At 42.1% G+C, this 26,755-nt stretch overlaps 1 protein-coding gene and 1 pseudogene across 1 annotated transcript in view; one reads left to right on the top strand and one right to left on the bottom strand.

Moving 5' to 3' along the window:
* Positions 1-8,202: 8,202 nt before the first annotated feature.
* On the top strand, positions 8,203-18,359 carry LOC129856079 (mucolipin-3-like; annotated as a pseudogene).
* Positions 17,848-26,755, bottom strand: part of LOC129855505 (G-protein-signaling modulator 2-like) — a 30,466-nt gene continuing 21,558 nt past the window's right edge. The window contains exons 4-14 of the mRNA XM_055923230.1: positions 25,615-25,754; positions 25,270-25,393; positions 24,857-24,972; positions 24,451-24,606; positions 24,115-24,223; positions 23,648-23,819; positions 23,205-23,281; positions 21,881-22,078; positions 21,448-21,610; positions 20,692-20,912; positions 17,848-20,473 (exon numbers count right to left, since the gene is read on the bottom strand). Of these exons, the coding sequence (XP_055779205.1) occupies positions 20,294-20,473; positions 20,692-20,912; positions 21,448-21,610; positions 21,881-22,078; positions 23,205-23,281; positions 23,648-23,819; positions 24,115-24,223; positions 24,451-24,606; positions 24,857-24,972; positions 25,270-25,393; positions 25,615-25,754 (1,656 nt within the window). The 3' untranslated portion in view covers positions 17,848-20,293. The remainder of the gene's footprint in view (positions 20,474-20,691; positions 20,913-21,447; positions 21,611-21,880; positions 22,079-23,204; positions 23,282-23,647; positions 23,820-24,114; positions 24,224-24,450; positions 24,607-24,856; positions 24,973-25,269; positions 25,394-25,614; positions 25,755-26,755) is intronic.

The raw sequence follows: 26,755 nt of genomic DNA, 5'->3' as shown, positions 1-26,755 counted from the left end.
GCTGGGTGGAGTAAGAAGAGTAAGATGGGTCTTTATATATTTTGACTCTATCAGAAATAGAGTGAAAGGCGGGTACTAGGTAGCCCTTTCCCAGACTTGTTTGTGCCGTCTTGCCATCTCTTATGGTTAAAAACAGAAACAGATCTGGGACCACAACCTGGTCTCAGAGCATTTCGTATTATTCTCTACGTAAAGCCGAGACCCTCGATTTAGTGTAACATTGTGTATTTACATTTTGTATAGTATGTATTAAGTTGGGGATGTCCATCACCCATTTCGAACAATAGGTTACGAATTTGCAAAATGTACAATATGTTATACATTTGCAAAACGTATGATATGTTACGAATTCTAGCTAGGTGGCAAACGTTAGCTAACTGGCTAACATAAGCTAGGCTAGGAGTTAGGCTTAGAGGTTAAGGTTAGGGTTAGAGTTAGGGTTAGCTAATATGCTAAGTAGTTGCGAAGTAGTTTAAAAGTAGTTGAAAAGTTGCTACCTAAAATGCTAAAGCTGTCCGCGATGAGATTTGAAATCGCAACCTTTGGGTTGCTAGACGTTTGCGTTATACACCCACCCATCCACCCCAGCCATCAACCCTATTTTCGCTTTTGCCTTTTTAAGTAACCATCTGTCTTATGTAACCATACCAAACTTGACATATTATAGTAATATGTTTCCCGGATTTACATTTACTATGTTACGTCTAGTCAATGAGACCAGGCTGGGGACCAGGCTAGGAACTGTGGCAGCAGGTATTTTTCTTACCCAGACCCCTCAACCTAATCATGAGATCTCTGATTCAACCATCATATTGGTTGGAAGGATATTGCATGAAAATAAGGACTTAGATCAGCCTACCAGCACCATCTGCTTTACAGGGCTGAAATCAGACACAGCCGCCCTAATCCTCATGTCCTGCACGATGTCCTCTTTCCTCAAGATCTTGTAGGGGTTGTCCCCAGTGACGTCCTCATCACAGCGACACCCAAACAGCTCCTAGGTGGCAGAGGTCAAAGTCATGGGGAAGATGTCATTTGATGTGAGAGGGACAAGGGTCAGACTGTTTATGGAATTTGTCCAATAAGAACACATAATTATATTTTCTGTGGCAAAATGTTTTGCTATGGTGTGCCCTACTGAATGTGACCCTAGAAAGTTCCTCTACGGCTAGTGGCAGATGCGTTTTGTTGATGCATGCGCTACAGACGGCTATATCGGTCCGCTAATAGTAGTAAAGGTCCAGTGCACTATTGTGAGCAAAACATTTGTCTACAATTTCTTTTTCTTTTATTGATTTTTCAGTGGTTGCTGCAGCAACCCTACTTCCTATGGCTAACAACACCCCCCCCCCCCCAAAAAAAAAAAAAACTGCAGGTGAATCATGTTGAATCACCATGTAGTTTAAATGCTCAACTATTGAACTTTGTCTAACACACCTTTTTAAATCACAAAAGACAGACCAAGCATACTTAACCTATAGCTTAAACTATTCTCCAGAGCAACTCCAACACATTATATTCTATAGTGCTGTGTCATACTGCATCAGCCAAGATGACCCTCCCAAGTGCATAACACTCTCATGTTCCCTTTACACAAGATCCAATGACCTAATCTAAAGTAAAAAGATACCCCTTTCCTCTGCTGGTCTGGCCTGCATTTGTTAAGACTTATAATTGAGACAGATTACCAAAAGCATGTTTGCAGGGGTGGCGTTGAAATACAGTACATGAAAGCAGCTCTGCCTCTGTCAACGTAGGGATGAGACTGAGTTGTAAAAAAATAGATATTATACCAGTAGTCATGTGTATGTCCACAGGGTCTGCAACAGTACACCCTTGCTCACATCAAAAGCATGCAAAGGGTATACAGGTTTTTTCCCCACAAACAGTCAGCACTGATGAGGATATCGTGCACATTACATCACCGTTTGAGAGTAAAATAGGCTCAGGCCTTAGGTTTCCTCTGGCATCCTTAGTATCTCTCTGAGTGAACGACATGTATCGTAGGAGCCAGGCCCACTTACACAAATGGAAGCATTCATATACAGGCTTGCCATTCAATCAGGAGGGTACTTTGCAAAGAGCTGTTCTCTGTCCTGTTTGTTTTGGAACAGGAACACGGTAGAGAACTGTGTTTATTTCTGCTGCGATACTAATGTGAATTGATGAGAAACCAGACCCTGCTGGTGTTTATCAGACAGACTTGATAGTTCAGAGGGCAATTATGTCCTGCTTTCCAAATTGTAAATCAGTCAGGCTATAGTGAGATTCTACTATAGCGAAGGCCGCAGTAATTTAGGCAAAGCATTTTCACACAACCCTTTGTGTTAGAGACCCATCGCTGGCATATTCAGAAAGCCGAATTCAGGTTGCTAATGGTTTATTGAATTTCATGGGAAACATCGGAGAAATAGTGTCAGTGGTCTACATTTCTGGAGCAGTAGAAGAGAGTCCAATGAATTTCAGTGAACTCATGCCAGGGCAGTCCCCGCTTATTTTTCTATATTTAAGTATTAGCCATTGCAGTATCAAGAGTTTGATCTACAGAAAATTAGCCAGGAACATTCATGAAAATGTCTGTTAGCCTGTATAATGCATCAAAGAAATCTTACCAGACCCTGCAACACTTTCTACAGGAGACTCATCAGCCTTTTTGTCTACGGTACATGGATTCAAAACAGCAGAAATGTTGAATTGTCATGCTTTATGTACTTTCATTTTACTTTTCATTTAAATTGCATTAAAAATATGAATAAATATGGTGATCCAAAGTCAGATGTACTCAAGAGGTTATACCATATACTTATTATATATGGGGGTCATACACACCTTTGGCTTTCCCCTTACTGCCCACACTGGCTGTGCTCTTGGGTCTCTTTGTGAACATCCCTGCAGTTAGGCCTAATCACAGAGATATTTGCTGTGGAGTATAAGGTATTGAGAGTTAATATGCTGTATCGAACACCTTCCTACACCTACTTGATTTAGTCTGTTTTCTCTACTTTCTGTCTGGTGTGTGAAAAAAAATCAATGGAAATCGATTGAGGCTTGTTCACAAGACCTCCGTGTAATTTTCAGCCCAGTTACAGAGCCAGCTAGTCAGAACAAAACATGTGCTGTGGCGACATCTTATGGCAAATACTTGCTACTCTCTTAACTCTGAAAACTCTTTGTAGACATTGGGTGACACATGATGAAACTAAGCAGGGTGTAGAAAAACACTGATGGATAGGATAGAAATGACAAAGTATGTAAACGAACTAGCTAGCGACGGTGGGGAATAAGGGTGACGTGGTTGTTCTTCTTTGGCTAGCTAAGGTTAACTCCAACTAGTATTAAACGTCAGAGTAACGGTAGCAGACTAAACTCCACTCCGGTGAAGGATGTTTCTGTGGAATCTAGCACCAACTACAGCCATTTGCCTAAGGTCAGTTCTTCAAAGTTGTTTTATTAAGAAATGCCCACCTTGTACATACTGTAACGACCCTGGGTTACAATACAGTTGAAGTCGGAAGTTTACATACACTTATGTTGGAGTCATTAAAACTCGTTTTCAACCACTCCACACATTTATTGTTAACAAACTATAGTTTTGGCAAGCCGGTTAGGACATCTACTTTGTGCATGACACAGGTCATTTTTTCAACAATTGTTTACAAACAGATTATTTCACTTATAATTCACTGTATCACAATTCCAGTGGGTCAGAAGTTTACATACACTAAGTTTAAACAGTTTGGAAAATTCCAGAAAATTATGTCATGCTTTAGAAGCTTCTCGTAGGCTAATTTTACATAATTTGAGTCAATTGGTGGTGTACCTGTGGATGTATTTCAAGTCCTACCTTCAAACTCAGCTTGACATCATGGGAAAATCAAAATAAATCAGGCAAGTCTGGTTCAACCTTGGGAGCAATTTCCAAACGCCTGAATGTACCACGTTCATCTGTACAAACAATATTACGCCAGTATAAACACCATGGGGCCACGCAGCCGTCATACTGCTCAGGATGGAGACACGTTCTGTCTCCTAGAGATGAACGTACTTTGGTGCTTAAATTGCAAATCAATCCCAGAACAACAGACAAGGACCTTGTGAAGATGCTGGAGGAAACAGGTACAAAAGTATCTATATCCACAGAAAGACGAGTACTAATATCGACATAACCTGAAAGGCCGCTCAGCAAGGAAGAAGCCACCGCTCCAAAACCGCCATAAAAAAGCCAGACTACTGTTTGCAACTGCAAAGATCATACTTTTTGGAGAAATGTCCTCTGGTCTGATGAAACAAAAACAGAACTGTTTGGCCAAAATGAACATCATTATGTTTGGAGGGAAAAAAGCTGAAGAATAGATGGCATCATGAGAAGAAAAATGATGTGGATATATTGAAGCAACATCTCAAGACATCAGTCAGGAAGTTAAAGCTTGGTTGCAAATGGGTCTTCCAAATGGACAATGACCCCAAGCATACTTTCAAAGTTGTGGCAAAATGGCTTAAGGACAATAAAGTCAAGGTATTGGAGTGGCCATCACAAAGCCCTGACCTCGATCCTATAGAAAAGTAGTTTACTTTACCATGATAATAGCCTAACTTAAATGCTTTGCACTGTGGCTATTCCTCATTCTTGGTGACACTGACATACCTGGAGTGTATTCATTCTGCCAATTCTGTTGCAAAACGGAACAAAGCGGGGAGGGACTTACCTGACTTTGTCCTGTAGAAACTCTTGTTTTAGTCCCCTGGGGTGTATTCAATATGTGTTGCAACGGAAACCGTTTACCGTTTAAGAAACAAACGGAAGCAAACAGAGCAAACGGAACGAAACAGGGAGGGACCTACCTGAATTTGTTCAATAGGAACTCTTGTTTACGTTGCAAAGCGTTTTTCGTTTGGAGTAATTAAATGGTTTCTGCAACAGACAAAATGTTTTGCAACAGAATCGGCGTAATGAATACACCCCTGTAACTGGTAGCCGATCATCATGACATTGTTTTTCTCTGTACATTCTTTCTGCGTTTGTCATCAACCATTCATTTGGAAAGTAAGTAGGGGAGAGTGGGGTAAGTTGAGCCAAAGGATTAGTTGAGCCCCCCCGTGTTTCAAGGAAGCCATACACAAAACGATTAATGTGACCAAATATTTAGCAATCAAATAAAATGTTATTTGTCACGTGCTGAATACAACAGACCTTACCGTGAAAGATTACTATGCATAAACAACAAGTAGCAGCAGTGTAAAATCAAAGGGAGGGGTCTATATAAATAGTCCGGGTGGCCATTTGATTCATTGTTCAGGAGTCTTATGGCTTGGGGGTAGAAGCTGTTAAGGAGCCTTTTGGACCTAGACTTGGCACTCCGGTACCGCTTGTCTATGACTTGGGTGACTGGGGTCTTTGACAATTTTTTGGGCCTTCCTTTGACACCGTCTAGTATATACAGTACCAGTCCAACAAACCTTTGACTGGTACTGTATATTTATAAAATTGGAGTCTGTTAAGGAAGAAACCACATGGAAAAATTGGTAAGCAATTTAGGTCCAAATGAATTTATTGTGTTATAGGTTTCATGAGGCTTGTATCTAAACCAAAGTATATTGTTTTAAGATTGTCTTAAACATCAGTTGGGGTCACTATAAGCTACAATATGAGGTCCTAAACCTAGCATGAAAGTGCATCCTTGTAGCTGTGTAGGCTAATATAGTCAAAATGTTTGCCTTGGGGTTAGTTGGCCACCATACCCCATACAAATTATGACATTTAGGTAGTTTCATGCATAGTATTTTTTGCAATGTGTCATGCACATGAACTCAAATTAGTGCATTTTTATTGCTACAGAGACGACATCTTCATGCCCCGTGTATATGAAACAGGGTTGGTTATGTTTTCACTTGACACTGAAGAAATATGTATTTGATGTTTAGGTATTTCTATTGGTTGGTTGAATTTACATATAAATAAGATGTTATGCCATTGGTCAAGCTTGCAGATATGGGGAAATCGCGAACGTCAATTCTTCTCATATTGACATTCAAGCGGTAGGTCACGTTCTGAAATACTGTATTCTGTTTTCATATTTACAATGTGTACGAGTTCACTATGTAAATTTCCTGTTGTACTGTATATACAGTTGAAGTCGGAAGTTTACATACACCATAGCCAAATACATTTAAACTCAGTTTTCACAATTCCTGACATTTAAACCTAGTAAAAATTCCCAGTTTTAGGTCAGTTAAGATCACCACTTTAATTTAAGAATGTGAAATGTCAGAATAATAATAGAGAGAATGATTTATTTCAGCTTTTATTTCTTTCATCACATTCCCAGTGGGTCAGAAGTTTACATACACTCAATTAGTATTTGGTAGCTTTGCCTTTAAATTGTTTAACTTGGGTCAAACGTTTTGGGTAGCCTTCCACAAGCTTCCCACAATAAGTTGGGTGAATTTTGGCCCATTCCTCCTGACAGAGCTGGTGTAACTGAGTCAGGTTTGTAGGCCTCCTTGCTCGCACACGCTTTTTCAGTTCTGCCCACAAATGTTCTGGTGAACAGGTTCTGATCCCACAGCATGTTTGGAAAGAATTTGTGAATAGCTATAGGGTTAGGCTACCTATTGTGCAAAAGTGAACACTGAAATAGAACTACTAGAACAGAAATAGATTATATTTCTATGGTTGAACATATATTTTCTATTTCCTTCAGAGATGGAGAAGTTGGGTGGTTCATACAGCTCTGTGTGTGAGCCGAATGGGCATGCTGCCTGGGCAGACCATCGGCAACATCAGGACCTGGAGACATCGGACTACCTCAAGGGAAAAATCAAGTACTTTTACATGAACCCCTGTGAGAAATACAGAGCACGGGGACGGAAACCATTGGAAACTGAGGCTCCACATCATCAAGATCGCCATCATTACCATCATCATTACCATCCAGGTACTGACCAATGAGGGGATAGTCAACAGAGAGGCTTGTTGAAGTTTTTTAGTTGTGAACTATTCCATGTCCAAACCATAAAGACGCAACATAGAAAGAGACACAGACCCTGTCATTCCCTGATCATGCAAATGAGCAGTGTCGTGGTTTCAAACCATTCTAACTGCCAGAATTACAGTATCTCATATCCAGTAATTTTACAACAAATGTCATGCAATTCTCCTCATTCTGCCGTGGGGCAGAGAGAAATATTCAGTTTTACAGCTCATTTCCTGCAATTCTATACATTTTGCAATGGGGAGGAGAGAAATGTTTGCATTTTTAAAACAATTTCATAAAATTCGACCCATTTTAACATGACCTATGCCATGTTAATAATATGATATCTGAGTGAGAGTGGCTAACAAAAGCAATGCGGGCCAGCTGGAGGTCAGGGCCCCTGCGCACGTGCCCCTTTGTGACCGGTCGGTAATTAAACCATGATAGCTGGCTAGACTAGTTTACCAATCAAATTTTTTGTTGTTGACATGGGCTAATTGACTGAATGTTAATGACTGGCATAACAAGAGGAAAGCTGCTGATGCACAACCACATTTTGAAATTGCACCTTGTGTGTTCTCCTAGCAGCTGGGGTCCACATGCGACCGCTTATGTTGCTTATGCCCAGGGTCGGCCCCCAATACTCATTGAGTGGCCACCAACTTCCGCAGACATAGTGAAGGAAGCCAGTATTATATCATATTGGAATGCATCCTGTGTGTGTAATAAATCACTTTAATATTCCCGGTTGGTGTCTTTTGGACTGAGTAATCAGATGGTTGTAACCTTCAAAGAGGAAAACCTCATGACGTTCAAGCATCTCTTCCTAAGGGGTTATTTAAGATTCTCTTTGAAGAGGTTGGGTTTCAGATGATTTCAGAAGATGCGCAGGGACTCTGCTGTCCTAGATTCAGGGGATGCTGGTTCCACCATTGGGGTGCCAGGACAGAGAAGAGCTTGGACTGGGCTGAGTGGGAGCTGAACTCCTGTAGGGGTGGGAGGGCCAAGAGACCAGAGGTGGCAGAAAGTAGTGCTCGGGTTGACTCAAAATACTGTTGACCAAGCATATTTCCCTAGTCCCAACACATAGTAAACATTATTTTGCATCCTCAGGAGCAATTTGAGTTGTATAGGTGAAGTAGTTTGTGTAGTGCTGTTCTCTGGGGACTTTGTCCAGCACAATACTCCTTTCATTTTGATGCATTATTACTGGCAATGTTTGTGGAGCATGATTCCACTGAAATACCTACCCAACGTCTGTTTCTTGTGATTTGTGATGAGTACACAGTACATAATTGTAGTCTGACATGTATGATACATCATGTTTAATTTTGCCTCCAACTTTTGTTCTGTCATAGCTTGACAGTTCACTTAAGTTAATCAAATCCTCTCTTGTCAATAAAACATAATTTGAGTAAAGTATGTTACAGTTGATGTAGTATTCTCATCTGCGAAACATCACCGTTGGTAACCTTGTGTATAAGAAGAAAGGGGATATATATTCTCCTCAGTCTCTGTGCCAGGACTCCTCAAGGAACGGAAGCATCTCAGCAGCTAATTAGACCTGTGATATACTGTAGAAGCACAGATTGAAACTGGTAGGATAATGGTCACTGTATACTAAATGTCATTTACAGTTTTTATCCTTCAGTGGTGTGTAAGAGGTTGGATATGCTTTAATCCCTTTGTCAGAAAGGTCTGAACAGATTTTTATGAATTGGACTGATGAGTTTTTGATAAGCAATGTTTTTTTTATTGCAGAAATGTTTCAAGTCCCTTGTTTGTTATTTACCCCCCAACAGAATGCCTTGAGATTTGTCCTGTGTTCCCCATGGGAAGCACAACAGAGGAGGATCTGTTGAATTTCATTGTGCATTTCAAAAGGTATCAGGCCCTAATATTAAATGTTTCCTTTTTTCCTGCAAAAAAAAACATATTAAAACTATATTCATAAGTAGTATAACTGTATCAACTATATCCAATTCACGAAAACGTATTTTGCTTATAGTACATGTGTCACGTTCCTGACCTTATTTCCTTTGTTCAGTCTTGTTTAGTTGGTCAGGACGTGAGCTGGGTGGGCATTCTATGTTATGTGTTTCTATGTTGGGTTTATTGTTTGGCCTAATATGGTTCTCAATCAGAGGCAGGTGTTTGTCATTGTCTCTGATTGGGAACCATATTAAGGTAGGCTGTTCTCACTGTTTGTTTGTGGGTGATTGTTGCCGTGTCTGTGTTTGTTTGCCACACGGTACTGGTTTCGTTCGTTCGTTTGTTATTTTGTCAAGTGTTTTTTCGTCTTCGTTTAAATATTAAAGTATGTACTCAAACCACGCTGCGATTTGGTCCGATCCTTGCTCCTCCTCAGACGAGGAGGATTACGACGAGCGTTACAACATGGTTGTGGGGTGACAGCTCTGTAAACAAACAACATAATAGTCATAGCTGGATCCCTCACGTTTTTGTCCTAAATGTAGGTTGTTGTACTTGTCAGTAATAGGCTACTGTCTTTATGGCTTGCAGGTTGTTGAATGTGAAGATCAAGTTCACTCAATCAAATCAAATTACATTTTATTCGTCACATGATTTGTAAACCACAGGTGTGGACTAACAGTGATTTCACAGTGATTTCGCTGCTTACTCATGGGCCCTTCCCAACAATGCAGAGATAAAGTAAATACAGAAACAATAGAAAAGTAAAACACGTAATAATAGATACACAATGAGTAATGATAGCTTCACTATATACATACAAGGGGTACTGTACAGGGGTACGAGGTAATTGAGGTATAAAATGTATTTTGGGGGGTTTGTATCATTTGATTTACACAACATGCCTACCACTTTGAAGATGCTAAATATTTTTTATTGTGAAACAAACAAGAAATAAGACAAAAAAATGGAAAACTTGAGCATGAATAACTATTCACCCCCCCCCCCAAAGTCAATACTTTGTAGAGTCACCTTTTGCAGCAATTACAGCTGCAAGTCTCTTGGGGTATGTATCTATAAGTTTGGCATATCTAGCCACTGGGATTTTTGCCCATTCTTCAAGTCAAAACTGCTCCAACTCCTTCAAGTTGGATGGGTTCCGCTGGTGTACAACAATCTTTAAGTCGTACCACAGATTCTCAATTGGATTGAGTTCTGGGCTTTGACTAGGCCATTCCAAGACATTTAAATGTTTCCCCTTAAACCACTTGAGTGTTGCTTTAGCACGCAGGTGTCAAACTCATTCCACGGGGGGCCGAGTGTCTGCGGGTTTTCGCTCCTCCCTTGTACTTGATTGATGAATTAACATCACTAATTAGTTAGGAACTCCCCACACCTGGTTGTCTAGGGCTTTATTGAAAGGAAAAACCAAAAACCTGCAGACACTAGGCCCTCCGTGGAATGAGTTTGACACCCCTGCTTTAGCAGTATACTTAGGGTCATTGTCCTGCTGGAAGGTGAACCTCCATCCCAGTCTCAAATCCCTGGAAGACTGAAACAGGTTTCCCTCAAGAATTTCCCTGTATTTAGCACCATCCATCATTCCTTTAATTCTGACCAGTTTCCCAGTCCCTGCTGATGAAAAACATCCCCACAGCATGATGCTGCCACCACCATGCTTCACTGTTTGGGAGGTGTTGGGTTCATGCCAGACATAGCGTTTTACTTGATGGCCATAAAGCTACATTTTAGTCTCATCTGGCCAGAGTACCTTCTTCCATATGTTTTTTGGCGAACACCAAACATGTTTGCTTATTTTTTTATTTAAGCAATGGCTTTTTTTCTGGGGACTCTTCCATAGAGCCCAACTCTGTGGAGTGTACGGCTTAAAGTGGTCCTATGGACAGATACTCCAATCTCCGCTGTAGAGTTTTGCAGCTCCTTCAGGGTTATCTTTGGTCTCTTTGTTGCCTCTCTGATTATTGCCCTCAGTGCCTGGTCTGTGAGTCTTGGCAGGTGTGTTATGGTGCCATATTTTTTTAATAATGGGTTTAATAGTGCTCCGTGGGATGTTCAAAGTTTCTGATATTTTTTTAAACCCAACCCCTGATCTGTACTTCTCCACAACTTTGTCCCTGACCTGTTTGGAGAGCTCCTTGGTCTTCATGGTGCCGCTTGCTTGGTGGTGCCTCTTGCTTAGTGGTGTTGCAGTCTCTGGGGCATTTCAGAACATGTGTATACAACTGAAGTCAGAAGTTTACATACACCTTAGCCAAATACATTTAAACTCAGTTTTTCACAATTCCTGACATTTAATACTAGTAAAAATTCCCTGTCTTAGGTCAGTTAGGATCACCACCTTGTTTTTTTTTAAATGAAATGTCAGAATTATAGTAGAGAATGATTTATTTCAGCTTTTATTTTTTCCATCACATTCCCAGTGGGTCAGAAGTTTACAATAACTCAATTAGAATTTGGTAGCATTGCCTTTAAATTGTTTAACTTGGGTCAAACATTTCTGGTAGCCTTCCACAAGCTCCCCACAATAAGTTGGGTGAATTTTGGCCCATTCCTCCTGACAGAGTAGGCCTCCTTGCTCACACACACTTTTTCAGTTCTGCCCACAAATGTTCTAAAGGATTTAAGTCAGGGCTTTGTTATGGCCACTCGAAGACCTTGACTTTGTTGTCCTTAAGCCATTTTGCTACAACTTTGGAAGTATGCTTGGGGTCATTGACCATTGGAAGACCCATTTGCGACCAAGCTTTAATTTCCTGACTGATGTCTGAGATGTTGCTTCAATATATCCACATCATTTTTCTCCTCATGATGCCATCTATTTTCTGAAGTGCATCCGTCCCTCCTGCAGCAAAGCACCCCCACAACATGATGCTGCAACCCCCGTGCTTCACGGTTGGGATGGTGTTCTTCGGCTTGCAAGCATCCCCCTTTTTCCTCCAAACATAACAATGATCATTATGGCCAAACAGTTCTGTGTGTGTGCAGCTGGAAACCGTAGTCTGACTTTTTTATGGCAGTTTTGGAGCAGTGGTTTCTTCCTTGCTGAGCGGCCTTTCAGGTTAAGTCGATATAGGACTCGTTTTACTGTGGATATAGATACTTTTGTACCTCTTTCCTCCAGCATCTTCACAAGGTCCTTTGCTGTTGTTCTGGGATTGGTTTGCACTTTTCGCATCAAAGTACATTCATCTCTAGGAGACAGAACGTATCTCCTTCCTGAGTGGTATGGCGGCTGCGTGGTCCCATGGTGTTTATACTTGCATACTATTGTTTGTACAGATGTATGTGGTACCTTCAGGCATTTGGAAATTGCTCCCAAGGATGAACCAGACTTGTGGAGGTTTACAATTTTTTTTTCTGAGGTCTTGGCTGATTTCTTTTGATTCTCCCATGATGTCAAGCAAAGAGGCACTGAGTTTGAAGGTAGGCCTTGAAATACATCCAGAGGTACACCTCCAAATGACTCAAATGATCTCAATTAGCCTATCAGAGGCTTCTAAAGCCATGACATCATTTTCTGGAATTTTCCAAGCTGTTTAAAGACACAGTCAACTTAGTGTATCTAAACTTCTGACCCACTGGAATTGTGATACAGGGAATTATAAGTGAAATAATCTGTCTGTAAACAGTTTTTGGGAGAATTACTTGTGTCATGCACAATGTGGATGTCCTAACCGACTTGCCAAAACTATAGTTTGTTAACAAGAAATTTGTGGAGTGGTTGAAAATGAGTTTTAATGACTCCAACCTAAGTGTATGTAAACTTCTGACTTCAACTGTATAAATACACTGAGATCATGTGACAGATCATGTGACACTTAGATTGCACACAGGTGGACTTTATTCAACTAATTATGTAACTTCTGAAAGTAATTGGTTGCACCAGATCTTATTTAGGGACTTCATAGCAAAGGGGGTGAATACATATGCACGCACCACTTTTCTTCACCAATTTCACTTCACCAATTTGGACTATTTTGTATTTCCATTACATGAAATTCAAATAAAAATCCATTTAAATGACAGGTTGTAATGCAACAAAATAGGAAAAACGCCAAGGGGGATGAATACTTTTGTAAGGCACTGTAGAAACTGTTCAGGGCCCTGTTGGATCCAGACATGGTTCATTGGTACTGCTTGCCATGGGTAGCAGAGAGAACAGTCTATGACTTGGGTGGTTGCAGTTTGTAAACATTTGTATGGCCTTCCTCTGACACCGCCTGTTATAGAGGTTCTGGATGGCCGGGAGCTCGGCCCCAGCAATGTACTGGGTAGTCCACACTACCCTCTCTAGCTCCTTGTGGTTGGATGCCAAGCAGTTGCCATACCAAGCGGTGATGCACCCTGTCAAGATGCTCTCAATGGTGCAGCTGTATAACTTTTTCACCACTGTGTTGGTGTGTTTGGACCATTATAGATCCTTAGTGATTTGGACACCGAGGAACTTGACGCTCTCGACCTGCTGCATTACAGGCCCGTCATTGTGAATGGGGGTGTGCTCGGCCCTCTATTTCCTGTAGTCCATGATCAGCTCCTTCGTCTTTCTGACGTTGAGGGAGAGGTTGTTGTCCTGGCATCACACTGATCCCAATTCATCGCTTTATTGACAACGTTTAGATCTAAAACGGATCTTCGTTAAGTCAAACAGACTGTCCTCACATCCCAAAATATATAGTACCAGTCAAAAGTTTGGGTAAACCTACTCATTCCAGGGTTTTTCTTTATTTGTACTATTTTTTACATTGTGGAATAATAGTGAAGACATCAAAACTATGAAATAACACATATGGAATCATGTATTAATGAAAAAAGTGTTAAATTCTTCAAAGTAGCCACTCTTTGCCTTGATGACAGCTTTGCACACTCTGTCTAGGAAGGTGCTAAGTGGCACCGGTGGAAGATCAGACCTCACCACCATTTGACTGATGTTGAGGGCGTGTCTGGACTTTTTGGTCTGGTTTTTTTTTAACGTCTTTTCCAGTTGTGGATCAGTGCTCAAGATGTGCCAGTGTTTTTTTTTTTTACTTCTTCAGGATCGGTGGGATGGTTGAGCTAACGTACGCTAATGCGATTAGCATGAGGTTGTAAGTAACAAGAACATTTCCCAGATCATAGACATACAGTATCTGATATTGACAGAAAGCTTTAACAAGAATTTATCTAACTACACTGTCCAATTTACAGTAGCTATTACAGTGAAAGAATACCATGTTATTGTTTGAGGAGAGTGCACAGTTTTGAATCTGAAAGTTATTAATAAACAAATTAGGAACATTTGGGCAGTCCTGATACATTTTAAACAGAAATGCAATGGTTCAATGGATCAGTCTAAATACACTGCTGCCATCTAGTTCTTTGTATTATATTTTACCAGATCTAACGTGTTACATATATAATACATTAGATCTGGTAAAAGATAATACAAAGTTAAAATCAAAGTTTTTTTGTACCATCATCTTTGAAATGCCAGAGAAATCCCATAATGTATTATTCCAGCCCAGTTGCAATTTAGATTGTGTCCACTAGATGGCAGCAGTGTATGTGCAAAGTTTCTTCTTCAGGTCCCGTTGATAGATAGTCTGGAACGGAGCTCGTCCAGTTTGCTCTCCAGTTATTGTATATTCGCCAATTGAACAGAGGGTCGAGGCGGATTAGTTACGTCAGCCTCTACATCGCTGTTTCTTTCTCTTCCGACTGTCGGGGATTAGGGCCTGGTCCAGGGTGAGCAATATGTCCTGTGCCGCCGACTGAAGTAGAAATCTTTATCCAAATCGAGGTTAGTGATCGCTGTTCTGATGTCCAGAAGCTCTTTCCAGTCATAGGAAACATGTACAAGAAAAAATTTGATTAGTGCAAAAAAAATAGCAGAATTGGTCAGGAGCCCGTAAAACAGACGTTATACATTCCAAAGCCATTCTCAGGCCATAAATCTACAGACAGTCAGACACGGAGAGCTGCCAAACTGCTATGACTTTGAAGTCACGGTCACGGTATGCCATCTGACTGTTTGTCTACTTCACTAAACCTATTAGCTCGGCAGATTGCAGACAGATTCCGAGTATGACAATATGTTTTCTATGTGTTCTTAGAAAAATTAATCCTTTTGGGTTTCACTGTATTTTAAAGTCGGTTAAGAACTAACTAACTGCTCTTTGACTGTCTCATCATTGTAAGAGCCCTCCCTCACTCTGCACACACTCTGTGCTCAACAGGATTCAACTTCAGTTTGTAAGTCTACTGATATGATTACAAGAAAGTAATGTCTTCTTTTACACTATGCTATATCATCATGGTAAATAAAAAATATATACTGTATCTGTTTATGCATAATGATTAGACTTTTTCTTTTAGGAGTCTTATAGGATTCTTCTACAACTGATTGGTCAAAACAAGCATTGTGATTGGTTGAGACGCGTTCTAAGCCAAAAAACCTGTTTAGCACAGGTTAGCCTACGATGCAGAAATGTACATATTGTTTTCTGTTCCATCTGAGAAATTCAGTGTCCTACCAGCTCAGCCAGCCAATTAATTAACTTGATCTCCACTGTAAAAAAATTCTAGATATTATTTCCCCTTGCTTCTGGCCCAACATTTGGTTTGCAACAACAGGTTGTACAAACATTGCTGTCTGTCTCTCGACATTTACAACATTGTTTAAATATTGAAATTCGATCTCCAATTGAGAATTATCGTGTCAGGACAAGGACATCTATTCTCAGCAAGTCAGTCATGAATATGCATAATTTTTATTGATATATAAACTCAAACGTCCCTTTTTTAGGACCCTATCTTTCAGAAATAATTTGTAAAAATCCAAATAACTTCAAAGATCTTCATTGTAAAAGGGTTTAAACACTGTTTCCCATTCTTGTTCAATGAACCATAAACAATTAATGAACATGCACCTGTGGAACGGTCGTTAAGACACTAACAGCTTACAGACGGTAGGCAATTAAGGTCACAGTTATGAAAACTTAGGACACTAAAGAGGCCTTTCTACTGACTCTGAAAAACACCAAAAGAAAGATGCCCAGGGTCTCTGCTCATCTGCGTGAACGTGTCTTCGGCATGCCACAAGGAGGCATGAGGACTGCAGATGTGGCCAGGGCAATAAATTGCAAGTCCGAACTGTGAGACGCCTAAGAGCGCTACAGGGAGACAGGACGGACAGCTGATCATCCTCGCAGTGGCAGACCACGTGTAACAACACCTGCACAGGATTGGTACATCCGAACATCACACCTGCGAGACAGGTACAGGATGGCAACAACAACTGCCCGAGTTACACCAGGAACGCACAATCCCTCCATCAGTGCTCAGACTGTACGCAATAGGCTGCGAGAGGCTGGACTGAGGACTTGTAGGCCTGTTGTAAGGCAGGTCCTCACCAGACATCACCGGCAACAATGTCGCCTATGGGCACAAACCCACCATCGCTGGACCAGACAGGACTGGCAAAAAGTGCTCTTCACTGACGAGTTGCGGTTTTGTCTAACCGGGGGTGATGGTCGGATTCAAGTTTATCATCAAAGGAATGAGCGCTACACCGAGGCCTGTACTCTGGAGCGGGATCGATTTGGAAGTGGAGGGTCCATCATGGTCTGGGGAGGTGTGTCACAGCATCATTGGACTGAGCTTGTTGTCATTGCAGGCAATCTCAAAGCTGTGCATTACAGGAAAGACATCCTCCTCCCTCATGTGGTACCCTTCCTGCAGGCTCATCCTGACATGACCCTCCAGCATGACAATGCCACCAGCCATACTGCTCGTTCTGTGCGTGATTTCCTGAAAGACAGGAATGTCAGTGTTCTGCCATGGCCAGCGAGGAGCCCGGATCTCAATCCCATTGAGCACGTCTGGGACCTGTTGGATCGGAGGGTGAGGGCTAGGGCCATTCCCGCCAGAAATGTCCGGGAACTTGCAGGTGCCTTGGTGAAAGAGTGGGGTACCATCTCACAGCAAGAACTGGCAAATCTGGTGCAGTCCATGAGGAGGAGATGCACTGCTGTACCTAATACAGCTGGTGGCCACACCAGATACTGACTGTTCATTTTGATTTTGACCCCCCCCCCCCTTTGTTCAGGAACACATTATTCCATTTCTGTTAGTCACGTATGTTGAACTTGTTCAGTTTGTCTCAGTTGTTGAATCTTATCTTCATACAAATATTTACACGTTAAGTTTGTGGAAAATAAACACAGTTGACAGTGAGGTTTCTTTTTTTGCTGAGTTTACAAAGAAATGTCTGTCTGTGTAAACCTTTGTTTATATAAACCGGTCGGTGTGATTTTACAGGAGTACATAGACTTCTGTATAGTCCGCCAGTGTTGAGGTTCCATGGTCAGATAGACTGGAGTTTCTGAAAGGCTGGTATATCCTCATCGGCTCCATTCTCAAAATAGAAATCCAGACAAAGGTCAAGTTTTGTACTGTTTGTCTGTGCCTTCTTTAGCCTTAACACATTACATAAATGTTTAATTTGTGGTGACAGCGTTTTAGTTCTTTCTCCCATTAGATTCTGACCCATTACAATGTCTGCAGCATCTTTCTTGGGACAGGCACACTTTTCATTTTGATGGGAGTCATGGGCTACTTCAAGAGATACAATGTAAGACACTCATGTTGAATTCAACACTTGATGCATCGCACAAGCCCTATTATTTAGTTAAGTGGAATATTTGATCAATTCCACCAGAATTCCATTGATATGTGAATTGTGCTTGGGTATTCCTAGATTCCCACTCTGACCCTGAGAGCAGCGTTTCGATACCGGAATCATCTACCTGGTGTACCGTTTCTGTGGCTGGATCGTGCTCGGGCCCTGCCACAAGTAGATCAAACTGGGATTGATTTACTTGTGTTTGGAGTGTTATCACTCAACCACACAGGTGCAGGAGTTAACAGAAAAGTGAGGCTTAACTGGGAAAACTTATTTTATTACCATAACCATTTTGTTTAGCTGTTAGTTTTGGAACACAGTATCAGAGTGCCTGTTCTCCTTGGCCAACAGAGATGACATGTATCCTATTTTCAAGGACACACAGCAGATGAGTTACTTGGTGTGGCTTTTCAGCAGTCTACCTCTACACATTCATCACCGATACCCAAGACACCAGCAAGGTTAGGATGCATTATAGGCAGTGTTTACAGCCAGCAGACATGAACCCTTACCCTAACTTCAACTGATTTCTAAGCCTAATATTTTGATTTGCTGTTCAAATGTGCACTTCTGTTATTACATTTCACTTGCTTTTATTCTCCTTTTTACAATTCTTTCTACTCAAAATATTCATCATCAGAACAATTCTCCTCTTGTTTGTCTTGCAGCAACAGGAGTGGATCCCAGTGTCGGCTCTGCCTGTGTTCATGTCGGAGTGCAAAGACCTGCCCACCTCAGCATGCTACCAGGTCGAGGGTTATGCTCCACCATAACCAGCGGCTTCCCCAAGTGAGATCAACCTGAGTGACATCACAGGGGTTAGATGTTACCTGTTAAATTTTTTTTTTCCAATTCTAGAAATCTGGACCACAAAAGAACCAGTGTTGGGGTCAATTCAGAAACTCCAAAAGAGTTCACTTGAATTGAAATATAATTGACCCCACTCTTAAAAGGAACCAAGGCTTGAACACAGGTTGTGTGAAGTAACACGTTCTTTCAGTTCAAAAATCAACCAATGTAACTTAACTAACCTCTAAAAAGTTTTGTTTTCCCCCCCAGACTCACAAGAAAGACAGATCTGAATCAATAGACAGCCATAGTGGACCTCTATCCATCTCCTGAAGTTAAAGATTAGTAAGAAACCTTATCATGTACATTACGATATGGTTTAGCCCTGCAAAACTGTTATTGTCCTGGACTTCTAGCCCCATTTTAAATCGCATCCACCAGCCAACTCTCTAAGCAGTAGCACAGAGCCTGGGGACGAGGTAGGACCTGTTATGAATAGTCAGTGTAAGATGCCTGAAAATGTACAGAAGGTGATGACCACATGATGATAGGCACTGATGAACATTACTGATATTCACCAGCTTTGAATGTACTGTAAACATTAAATAGTGAATTGTTCAAAGACTTTCCACCATTCATTTGATTAATGTTGCCTTTCCCTAAACATATTTTTCCCTAGCCCAGTAGATTGTAGCTTTTTAGCTAGAGTTCCAAAGGACATTTTGCTTCCAGTTATGAGCGAGCATTGAATCAGGGTGGATTAGGATACTGGAAACAGCTTGAGGCGTCACTACAGACCCGGATTCGATCCCAGGCTGTGTCACAGCCGGCCATGACCGGGAGATGGCACACAATTGGGCCAGCGTCACCCGGGTTAGAGGAGGGTTTGGCCGGCCGGGATTTCCTTGACCCATCACCCTCTAGCGACTCATTGTAGTGGGCGCCGGTCGCCAGCTGGACGGTGTTTCCTCTGACACATTGGTGCGGCTGGCTTCCGGGTTAAGCGAGCAGTGTGTCAAGAAGCAGTGCGGCTTGACAGGGTCGTGTTTCGGAGGACGCATGGCTCTCGACATTCACCTCTGCCGAGTCCGTAGAGGAGTTGCAGAGATGGTACAAGACTAACTACCAATTGGATATCACGAAATTGGGGAGAAAATGTGGTAAAAGCACACAAAAAAAAGTGTCTGTTGAAATTAGGATTTATTTTCCCATGGTCAGCATAAACTGGAAGTAAAAAAACATTGCTGACCTGTACAATTAATTTTTCTGCACATCCTATTTCTATACTCTTCTATCAGCATAAGCTTGCGTGTCACAAAATGTACATTTCATTTAAAGGTGTTTATGACATTTCTGGTAAAATGGTGTCAAAGTTCATTGTAATGTCTGGTTCTTCACATACTGAGAACAGCTGAAAGGATCCGTCACCATATCAAAAAAAAATATTTGAAAATCTCTGCCAGAATAACATTTCTGTACAGTAATCGAAAGTGTCAACTCAAACACTATGTATAGAAATAAAAAATAAAAAAAACATTTCAGCAGGAGTCAAGTTCATGTCGCTTCTTCCAACTCAAATCTGGTGATTCTACAGTAGTGTGGGGGCTCAGATCATGTTTCCCTGCAGAGAAGACTGTCCACTAATCAACTGAAAGTTGTGTGGAGTTGGAGACCCATGTAATTGACTGTGTGAATCCAGAGTGTAAAGGGAATGTTGTCGTGAATGTCTGGCAGAGGTTATTTAGGTTCACAGGGTAGATACATTTTCAGCTGTGGGAGAGGAAACCATGTGATGATTGCATCAGTCTTGAGGAGCTCATGCCTGGGCAGGTAAAAGTGGGATAGTCAGTCTGGAACAGGCTTGAGGAGTTCAGGGCTGAGCTGAAGTTAGAGGATAGGTAGGCAGACATATAGGTCATCAGTCTGGGCAGGGCTGGCTAGGGACAGCGTCAGAGCTGGGAGGTAGTGGGACCCGCTGCTCGTCCATCCTGTTGGCCTGGGATCGCAGGATGAGGCTTAAGAAGTCCTCGTCTGGGACCGTAGAACCTCTAGTGGGGAGAGGGGGCGCTGTACACCGCTGGTCATTCAGTCTAGAACCCTACACAGGCACATCGGAACAGACCAGATTTTGATCTCAAATCAAGTGTCAGTCAAAATTTCTGATATATAGTATTTTTCAATAAATTTGGTCCATGAGTTACAATTCATCATCTTTACAATAGGTACTAAGGTGTAAGCAAATTAGGCTTTTACTAACTTCTGAATAGTAAAGTCATTTTCAGTGAACCAGCCTACTGTTGGCTATGTCTTGATTACCTGGCACTTGACTAGCATGTCGAAGAAAACATCATCAGCCTGAGGCTGGTCAGCACTGGTCATCAGGGGACTGAGGGAATGATTGGAGGTGCACAGACGTAGACCGGGGAAGCTGCTGCCCACGCTGGCTCTCTGCTCGTCCAGCCGACGGCCCTGGGAGGTGGCCAGCAGGTCCAGGAAATGCTCAGGCTCCAGGTTGGCCTCGCACACGGAACTAGTTACTTGAGGTAGCAGAGGACAGGAAGGGGTGATAAAGGAAGGAGTAGTTTCAGTTCAGCCTGAAAGCTACATCTCCTTTGCCAAAGCAATGTTTTTTTTTATTATGAACTCAAAATTCAAGGAGGAAAATCACAAGTACATGAGCTCCTACAAACCAGTGAATAGGAGAAGGAAGGCACGTACAGGAAAGGCATTGGACGATGCGTAGGTCACAAAGTGCCAACCAGGCACATTGGTAGACATGGCATGCAGAGGGGGGGGGGGGGGGGGGGGGGCGAGACTAACTTACATTTCTTCATGGCTACGGGCGGGGTGGTACAGAGAGAGAAGGGGTCGGTGAGACTAACTTACATTTCCTCATGGCTACGGGCGGGGTGGTACAGAGAGAGAAGGGGTCGGTGAGACAAACTTACATTTCCTCATGGCTACGGGCGGGGTGGTACAGAGAGAGAAGGGGTCGGTGAGACTAACTTACATTTCCTCCTGGCTACGGGCGGGGTGGTACAGAGAGAGAAGGGGTCGGTGAGACTAACTTACATTTCCTCATGGCTACGGGCGGGGTGGTACAGAGAGAGAAGGGGTCAGTGAGACTGCTCTGGTCGTCCAATAAGGAGCATCTTTGGTCTTCCATTCTGCTGCCCTGGAAACGACTTAGGAGGTCGAAGAAGCCTTCATCACCCAGAGTGTCAGAACCTCCAATCTACAGGAGAAAGGAGGCACAAAACACCCACTAAAACAACCAGAAAAGTCTCAGATAGTAATGATAGCCTTTTTATGGTTGCCATAAGACAAGAATGTTACAATAGACTGCACAACATGCCCAGCCTCCATGTTATCTACTGTAGTTAAACCCAAGTATGCAGTTGAACCCGTAGGAATGCATTTAAAATAATAGCAATAGACCAATTATATGATTTATCTTTATATGATTACGCTACTAATGTAGGCCTATCTCTATGGTTGAAGCTACCTCGGCTTCTGACTTCTGTGTGTCCGTCTCTGGGGCTGTGGGTTTGTTGCTGGCGTCCTGGAGAACTCCGTCTCTGGTAGGAGAGCTGTGCTTCTTGTGTTTCTTCCCTCTGAGCCGGTTGATAAAGAACAGCTTGGAGGAGGCCTTGGCCATGCTGGATTTAGGATTAGGAGGCCTGAACACGCCTTCGTCCCAGTTCTGTTGTAAGGGCAGTACATGAAGACAAGAGTACCGGTACATGAAAAGAAACATGGAGGATAGGGGATTGATAGGTGGTGTGTGTAGGCAGTTTAGTTGAGACGTCACCATCGCTATGTAAATCAATAAAAACGAAATTTACATACACTACCGTTCAAGGTTTGGGGTCACTTAGACGTTTCCGTGTTTTTGAAAGAAAAGCGATTTTTTATCCATTAAAATAACATCAAAGTGATCAGAAATACAGTGTAGACATTGTTAATGTTGTAAATTACTATTGTAGCTGGAAACGGCTGAATATTAATGGAATATCTACATAGGCGTACAGAGGCCCATTATCAGCAACCATCCCTCCTGTGTTCCAATGGCACGTTGTGTTAGCTAATCCAAGTTTATCATTTTAAAAGGCTAATTGATCATTAGAAAATCATTTTGCAATTATGTTAGCACAGCTGAAAACTGTTGTGCTCATTAAAGAAGCAATAAAACTGGCCTTCTTTAGACTAGTTGAGTATCTGGAGCACCCGCATGTGTGGGTTTGATTACAGGCTCAAAATGGCCAGAGACATAGACCTGTCTTCTGAAACTCATCAGTCTATTCTTGCTGAGAAATGAAATCTATTCCATGCGAGAAATTGCCATGAAAATTAAGATCTGGTACAACGCTGTGTACTACTCCCTTCACAGAACAGCGCAAACTGGCTCCAACCAGAATAAAAAGTGGAGTGGGAGGCCCCGGTGCACAACTGAGCAAGAGGACAAGTACATTAGAGTGTCTAGTTTGAGAAACAGACGCCTCACAAGTCCTCAACTGGCAGCTTCGTTAAATAGTATACGCAAAACACCAGTCTCAAAGTCAACAGTGAAGCGGTGATTTCGGGATGCTGGCCTTCTAGGCAGAGTTCCTCTGTCCAGTGTCTGTTCTTTTGCCCATCTTAATCTTTTTATTGGCCAGTCTGAGATATGGCTTTTTCTTTGCAAAAAGGACATTTCTAAGTGACCCCAAACTTCTGAACGGTAGTGTAAATCAATACAATAGTAACATGACGGATAGGGGGTATTCCGGCTCATAAGCATATGTCAATGTCTTAATATGCATGTGTACTGTACATATTTTTGTACCCACCTCCACAGTTTTTTCAGGACTCAGCCCTACCACCTCCAAGTCCTCCATACTGTTCCTCCTTCCTTCTGATTTAACGCCTGAAACGAACACATCAGAAGTCGGTGTGTGTGCCATATGTATCCATTTGCATGTGTCACTTTGCCAGGCTTGCACCTGGACTGACTTCGAACTGCAGATTTGTGTAAGGTTCAGAATAATGAGTTCAAATGGAATAATGGTTATTTATAATAATAACGCCATTTAGCAGACGCTTTTATTCAAAGCGACTTACAGTACTGTGTGCATACATTTTCGCATGGGTGGCCCCAGCGGGAATCAAACCCGCGATCGATGTTGCAAGCGCCATGCTCTACCAACTGAGCCACTAAAATCAATATATATAGTACATCATAATAATGATAATACTGTAGCATTGTTACTGGTAGGGCGGTAAGGACTTGTACCTGGTAAGGTATTCTGCTTCCTGAGGTTCTCAGTCAGAACAGAGCTGTTGCTGTTAAAGTTTGAGCTGCTGTTGGTGTTGATGCTTGAGCTTGGGTTCTGACCCAGAACCAGCAATAACTTCAGGTCTGACAAGTTCATCCTGGCTGTTGCCTCGCTATTTTTGTCTCCAGTCTGGACCAAATACAGGATGAGAAGTGTATTAGAAAAGAAAACAAAAAACTGAGAACTGCATAAGAACACAACTCGAACACAGCTGGGGAATAATCTGACCATATAGAGAGTCGAGGTGTTGTCCTCACCCCTCCCCTCGGTACCGGAAGAGATTGCCTCATTTGCTATATTCATACGGAATTCCTAGAGTTGTGACTTATCGGTTAATTCCATGTAGCAAGATCTGACTAGATGACAGGTAATGATAACATGCATTAGATAGGGAGGTGGAGTAAACATTGACCAGGCAGTACACCTCTATGGATATCTCCAGATGTTTCTCAGCAAAGTGAATGGCATCCTGATGATTCCCCAGGGCCGTGTGAGCATTTCCTAAACTCCAGCACGCTCTTCCCTCCCCGACTCTGAACAAACACAGAAGGACAGACAGAAGGGAGATTGAGTAATTGCCAACTCAGAAAGTACACTTCCCTACTGTGAACACTTTGCATAAGCCTTTTGAACAATGCATGTCTTAGGCAAAGAAGAACATTGGTCTCTAGAGCCATCACAAGACTCATAATTAAAGAAGATGGTCACGATCATAGACGATCGACAACCATGAGCAACCAAGTATTGTAAGTGTGTGTACCTGTCCTTGAGCTCCCGTGCGATGATGAGGTGTTTGATGTGGTAGTCGATGGCTCTCTCGTAGTCGTGCAGCAGTGTGTAGGTGTTCCCCAGGCTGTAACAGGCCTGAGCCTCCACAGCCTTGTCCTTCAGCAGCCTGGCCAGCTGCAGAGTCCTCCTGGGGGGCAGAGGTCAAGGGATGATAAGGAAGAGGTCACCGGAAACGAATCTTGCTTACCCCCATTTGTGGGTCTTTGGTAAGAGATTTCCAGAAACATTTTCACTTATAATTCCTCCCCACACTTTCCCCCCTTTTTTGTTTTTATTCTTTCACACATCCAAACATACATGTACTAACTTGGCAGTAGTGTCTGAGACATCCCTGGGCCTTTGATGGTCAATTGGTCTAAGGAAGTAAGTCCACTCACTTGTAATGTTCAGCTGCCACTCCAAACTGGCCCAGGAAGATGTAGGCGTTCCCTAGGTTACAGTAGGCCCTCCTCTCAGCCGCCCTGTCCCCAAACTCCTTAGCGATGAGGAGACGCTTCAAAACAAATCATGGAAGAATTTGAGTGGTCAGAGTGATATGTTCTCTTTTCTACTAAATAAAGTAACAAGAACATATATCATCATACAACAATATTCACACATGCATCATATATATATATATATTAACCCTGATAGTCATGTACTAAGACTTGTACTAAGACTATTGTAAAGTGGCTGTTCCACTGGATGTCATTAGGTGAATGCACCAATTTGTAAGTCGCTCTGGATAAGAGCGTCTGCTAAATGACTTAAATGTAATGTAAATGTGATGGCACTAATTTAGGGTATGTACCTGTTCATGGGCCCCCACAGTTTTCTGGAAGTTTCCGAGCAGATAGTATGCGTTACCTAGGTTACCATAGGTTCGTCCCTGTGCTGCCCGATCTTCCAAGTCCTTCACAATGGACAGGTTTAATCTATACAATAAACAGACAAAAAAAGTATTAAAAAAAAGGTAATATTCACCAAAAGTTATTTATTCGTACACTGTCATTTACTATGTTATTTATCAGCTGACGCCATCATATAAAGTATTAAAAAAGGTCACAGACATTCACAAAAGTCATTCTTATTCACCATTACGCTCTCTTTCACATCATATGGAGACTCCATTATAGAAACCCACTGATTAACTCACTCGTAATACTCTGTGGCTTTGACTAGTGCAAACTTGGCCTCCTCTGAGATTTCTCCTGGCTCCGCTCCAGTCCAGCAGATACTCTTCCCCTTGGAGTAGTAAACGTTGCCAAAATTATACAGCGCTCTGGCCTGCCCAACCTAGACACACAGAGAGGAACAGACCAACACAACCAACATTGTAAATACTTGCCCAGCACACAAAGAGGGTTGGGCGTCAAGCTAGTCTAGACATCAACACATACAGTTGAAGTCAGAAGTTTACATACACTTAGGTTGGAGTCATTAAAACTTGTTTTTCAACCGCTCCACAAATTTCTTGTTAACTATAGTTTTGGCAAGTCGGTTAGGACATCTACTTTGTGCATGACACAAGTCATTTTTCCAACAATTGTTTACATTTCACTGTATCACAAATCCAGTGGGTCAAAAGTTAACAAATTGGAAAATTCCAGAAAATTATGTCATGACTTTAGAAGCTTCTGATAGGCTAATTGACATAATTTCAGTCAATTGGAGGTGTACCTGTGGATGTATTTCAAGGCCTACCTTCAAACTCCACGCCTCTTTGCTTGACATCATAGGAAAATCAAAAGAAATCAGCCAAGACCTCAGAAAAAAAGTCTGGTTCATCCTTGGGAGCAATTTCCAAACGCCTGAAGGTACCACGTTCATCTGTACAAACAATAGTACGCAAGTATATACACCATGGGACCACCTAACCATCATACCGCTCAGGAAAGAGACGCGTTCTGTACCCTAGAGATGAACGTGCTTTGGTGCGAAAAGTGCAAATCAATCCCAGTACAACAGCAAAGAACCTTATGAAGATACTGGAGGAAACAGGTACAAACGTATCTATATCCACAGTAAAACAAGTCCTATATCGACATAACCTGAATGGCCACTCAGCAAGAAGCCACTGCTCCAAAACCGCCATAAAAAAGCCAGACTATGGATTGCAACTGCAAATAAGGACAAAGATCGTACTTTTTGGAGAAATGTCCTCTGGTCTGATGAAACAAAATCATAACTGTTTGACCATAATGACCATCGTTATGTTTGGAGGAAAAAGGGGGAGACTTGCAAGCCGAAGAACACCATCCCAACCGTGAAGCACAGGGGTGGAAGCATCATGTTGT

The sequence above is a fragment of the Salvelinus fontinalis genome, chromosome 5 (genome assembly GCF_029448725.1).
Source record: "Salvelinus fontinalis isolate EN_2023a chromosome 5, ASM2944872v1, whole genome shotgun sequence".
NCBI lineage: Eukaryota > Metazoa > Chordata > Actinopteri > Salmoniformes > Salmonidae > Salvelinus > Salvelinus fontinalis.
The sequence above is the reverse complement of the archived record's forward strand: the minus strand, read 5'-3'. Positions and strand labels throughout refer to the sequence as shown.